The 4,591-nt window shown below is 41.8% G+C and overlaps 1 protein-coding gene across 1 annotated transcript in view; it reads right to left on the bottom strand.

The window, feature by feature from the left end:
* Positions 1–4,591, bottom strand: part of epha4b (eph receptor A4b) — a gene marked incomplete in the record, with an annotated part of 89,963 nt that overhangs the window by 7,017 nt on the left and 78,355 nt on the right. The window contains 1 exon segment of the mRNA XM_035671125.1: positions 3,003–3,036. Within this exon segment, the coding sequence (XP_035527018.1) occupies positions 3,003–3,036 (34 nt within the window).

Here is a 4,591-nt window from a genome sequence, read left to right as displayed (position 1 = left end):
TGGAGGGAGAGACAAGGAGACAGCACAGAGTGTAAATGCTGCAGCAGGGTGGCATAGTGATTAGGAGGGCATCCTTCAACAACCACAGCTGGAAGTGATGGTTCAAGCCAGGATTCAAGCATCTGTAATGGCAGCAATATGCGCTTCTGAAGTGTCCCTGAGCAAGACTCTGAATCCCTACCAGCTCTTGATAACCCTGCGCTTTGACCTCTCTCTGACGGCAGAAGCAAAAGATGAATTTTTCCTCCCAGGGATCAATAGAGGATCATGAAATGAATCCTATTTGCGGAGGATTGGATCTGACAGAGCAGACAAAACGTTCCACTCTAACACTGACCATGTGCCCAAGCAGAGCTCACTGGCTTTCAGATTTGAGCTGTCTTTGGCAGAGAGCAGTGCCTGTTGATCGATGACGGTCCAGCTCACCTTCCTCTGCCAATTATTTCTGCCCTGGGCCACCGGTCCCCGTTAAAAAGCCATCCATGTTATCAGTCACCCTTTCTCCTTTATATCATCTCTCCTTCCCTCTGTCTCTTTGTCCTCGCCATCCATCTCTGTCTCTCCTCAGTCTCTGTCTCAGAGAGAGGGAGAGAGAACTCTGTATTACTTTGTTTCAGTCTCCATTTATCTATCCATCTTCCTTCATCTTTCTGCATCTGTGCACCCCCCACCCCCCAACCGCTCTCCCTTTCCTCTATCGTTCTTTCTCTCTCTCTCCCTCTCCCTCGGCAGCTGTGGAGTAAGTTAATTAGCTGGTGGTTTTGTGAGATGCTGATTGATTGGACTGTCTAACAAACCTACAGACTTCCTCTATCAATCTGCCCACCACATTGTATTGCCAGGAAGGAGGAGGGAAGGGTGGGCAGGGCAGGGAAAGAGAGAGAGGAGACAGGAGAGGAGATGCCGGGCAGAGAGGTTAGACAAGGAGATGAAGTAGACAGATGAGAAAGCTGAAGATGGAAAATTATTTTTTGGGGCAAATTTTGGCATATTACTTAAAAGGGGAAACCTAATAAAGGAAAGGACAAAAAGGCCACTGCAGGTAGAAACAATGAGACTAGGAGAGAAAGAGCTTCTCTGACAGAACAGTGGTTTTGTTATTTCTGAGGGACGGCTGCTTAATAAATGGTCAGCATAATTAAAGACACATATGGATGCCAGGAGCACGGATGAGCTGTAAAACCCATAAAACTGATTCCATAATTATATTGAGCCACTGCGGACACTCTTTATGACCCTCATTACAATACCACATACTGTAACACACAACATGTGTGTGTGTGTGTGTGTGTGTGTGTGTGTGGTTTTCAGGTTACTATCTTCCTTAGCCATTTTTGATCTTCTGTCAGATTTCATTCCATTTTGCGTCAGTGTTGCTGATGGGATTGGTGTCTATTTAGCGATGGGCCTATCATCACAGGCTTAATGGCTTTGGAGCACTGCAGTGATTTTACAGGCTGACAAACAACTCTGAATATGAATCAGGAGGATTTTGAATGTGAGGCACACCAAGGCTGCAACAAGCTATTCATCTGGGTGTATGCAAAAACTCTATTCAAGGCTCCTCGGCTAAATCGGTAATGCGCGTTTGCTACATCTTGGCACATATTCAGTACGAACAGGAATCACACATTTATCAGAATGTACAACACATGCTTGTTTACTGTATTTGCAATTATATAAAGGTCCATACGTTTGTGTTTAAGAAATGCTTCAAAACCATCTGTCAATCTTGAGAAAATATATCTAGATTTCTTAATATGTCTGCAAGTGTGTGATTTGTTTCAAAGACTTGATGGACTAATTCTGTAAAAACATCAATTTATGTAATGACGTATTGAGTGACAGGCTCTCTTAGCTCTTGTCATAATGTCAATTCTAATAACAAAGTGATACCTCCACGGCCTTCTTTTGGTCTTTAAATCACAGATCAGAGGTTGAGCAATAACCTTGAGTGAAATCAGCTTACTTTGCCATGGGGTTGATCTCTGTGTTTGTTTACTCTACAAATGGTAGTTTTCTTTATAAACCAGTCTCTCACAATAACAAATGTCTGTTGAAATTGGCAGTTGGGAGGTGATTTTCAATGTTTTTTCTCAGTTGTCATCTTGACTTTTAACAACTATATGACTTTTGTGGTATCACATTACACTGAACTGTTGATATTTGTATCCCCTGACAGAGCAAATGTTGCACACAAAGCAATACACTTTATTTGTTTTATTGCCCATTTGTCAGCAGTCTGCTGCTGTTTTCTGCTCTGGGATATGGACACTAAGTGCATTTCATAAATCCAGTATCAAACATCATGTGATAAAAGTGTGGGGATGCCACACATCCATCTGAATGTTTCTGTTATCATCCTCTTCTCTGTCCATCTCACTCCCTCCATATATTGCTCTTTTTATCTCTACCTAGTCAATTAACTCAACATTTAACCCCATAAAAGACTCACTATGTATAATCACAGTTACCAATTATTCTTCTATGTTCACTGTACCATTTAATAAAGATGTGTTGCCTTGTTTAGACATGTCATTCCTAGCTCCACACATTTACCTATTAAAACAGTTCTATTCTGTTTAGATTGTGTAAAACTGTATAGTTTACACTGTTAATGTGGTTCAGAACCAGTTTTGAACCTTTAATCAGCTGATTTTAAACGATACTTCTTAACAAAGTCAGTGATTGATTAAACTTAAGACTTAGGTGGACTTTGTAAAACTTTTATAGTGAAGTGAGTGAATTCACCAGCTTTGAGGGATGAAAGACAATTTCAATCAGGTACCTTTTTATATATTTTTAAAAGAATCTGTCCTCAAGTACAGCAATTTGAGGGAATGAACTCTACAATTTCAAAAACTTTACAGCAGGGACATAATTTCCCACATGGCTTTTGTAAAAGACTTGTGGCCCTGACCTTGAAAAAAAGTGTGAGTGCTGTGTTTTTTTTTCCAGCTGGGCTGTAACTCACCTTGAGGAAAGTGTCCAGAGATCCGTTTTCCATGAACTCTGTTATGATCATCACTGGCTTACCTACGGATACACATAACAAGGCAGCTGTTAGCGGAGCAGAATTACAAGGAAGAAAGACACCAACTATAAAGAGATGAGGACAGAGAAGTAGTGGAGTCCACAGCTGTGACCAGCCTTCCTCTCTGTCTCTCTGCCTCTCTCTAGGGGATAACATGGCATGTCGTCATCAGTCACACTGACAGCTTCTAATCAGCCCTCTCCATAAACGCCACGAGATAATTAGAATGGACCAATCCACCAGAATATGTGTGTGTTGGTTTGTGTGTGTATGAGGGGGCCTCCTGAGACCTCATGAATACTAATCAGCCTCAAGGGGAAGGGGGTTGTGGTTGGATCGCTATGCACCTGCACCTGCATGAGTGTGTGTTTCTGTGCGTGTTTGTGCGATGAAAGGGTGGTTGACTGACAGGCCCCGCGCACTATGGTCCCCTGCATGGCATCTGGTGGGGCTTACAAATGATTAACAAAGTACCTGCAATCACACACACACACACACCAAAAACAGCAGTTGTCCCTCTTTTATAGGGTTCTCCCTATAGACACCAGCCCCTAGTGCCGATCTTTGCCAATCACAAACAAACATGCAATGCACAGTACAAATGATGGTATGTGTGTGTGTGTGTGTGTGTGCTTGGTTTGTAAACACACAGACTATGTCAGTTGTGATGAATAGGTCACATTTCCCCAATCAGACCTCAGAGATGCTGGGAAAAACCGGGGTGGGGGGATAAAGACAGCACTAGAGATGGAGAGAGAAACTGAAGGAGTAGAGACAGAGAGATTCTCTATCTTGTAAAATATTTTTTAAAGAGCAACAAAAATTGATTGTGAGTACTTCTCGTTTTATTTTAAGTGTTATTAGTAATGACTTTTTTCCTTTGTTGGGGTGTGCATTATTATTCTTTATGTATTCACTAAATGGTTATTTACCTAACTCATTTACTCGGACAACATGGTTTTGATCAAGATGTCAGGCAAATAAAGGTCCATTGAATAAAAATTTGAAATTGAAAATGAACTGAAAGAAAAAGTTCAGAAAGTACAGAAATGAATGGAAAACTAATATAGAAGATTGAGGAGTGTAATGGAAAACATCAATTGGACAAAAGAAGCAAAGGGTTAAAGGATAACAGAGGGGAAAGAAAGATTGATCGGATGAGGAAAGTGGAAGCAAAGAGGGAAGGAAAGAAGAGGAGAGGAAAGAAGAGGAGGAGGACAAGTAGGAGGACAAGGAAGGGTCAAAAGCTTGTCACTAAAAGGCAGGAACAACACCACTGAGGCCTACAGTGAGATTGTAGGTAAAGACAGCAATACATCACCTTAAATGAATTCACTATCTCACTGCAGCAAACATACACACAGACAAGGACACACACACAAACAGAGTCGCCTGGTCTCTGGTGGTGGTGTCTTCTTTGACAGTAACATTAGTCTCAGGGATAAAAGTGAAAGAGAATTGGATTTTCTTCTGCTGGGGGTGAGGACTGCTGGTCACATTTATCTCCACACGGGGCCTCTGTTGTGTGTGGTGTGTTGCTCTGTGTGTGTGTGTGTG

Source organism: Morone saxatilis, unplaced genomic scaffold, assembly GCF_004916995.1.
Source record: "Morone saxatilis isolate NCDOM2014 unplaced genomic scaffold, NCSU_SB_2.0 Contig23, whole genome shotgun sequence".
NCBI lineage: Eukaryota > Metazoa > Chordata > Actinopteri > Moronidae > Morone > Morone saxatilis.
This window is presented reverse-complemented; position numbering and strand designations above follow the sequence as displayed.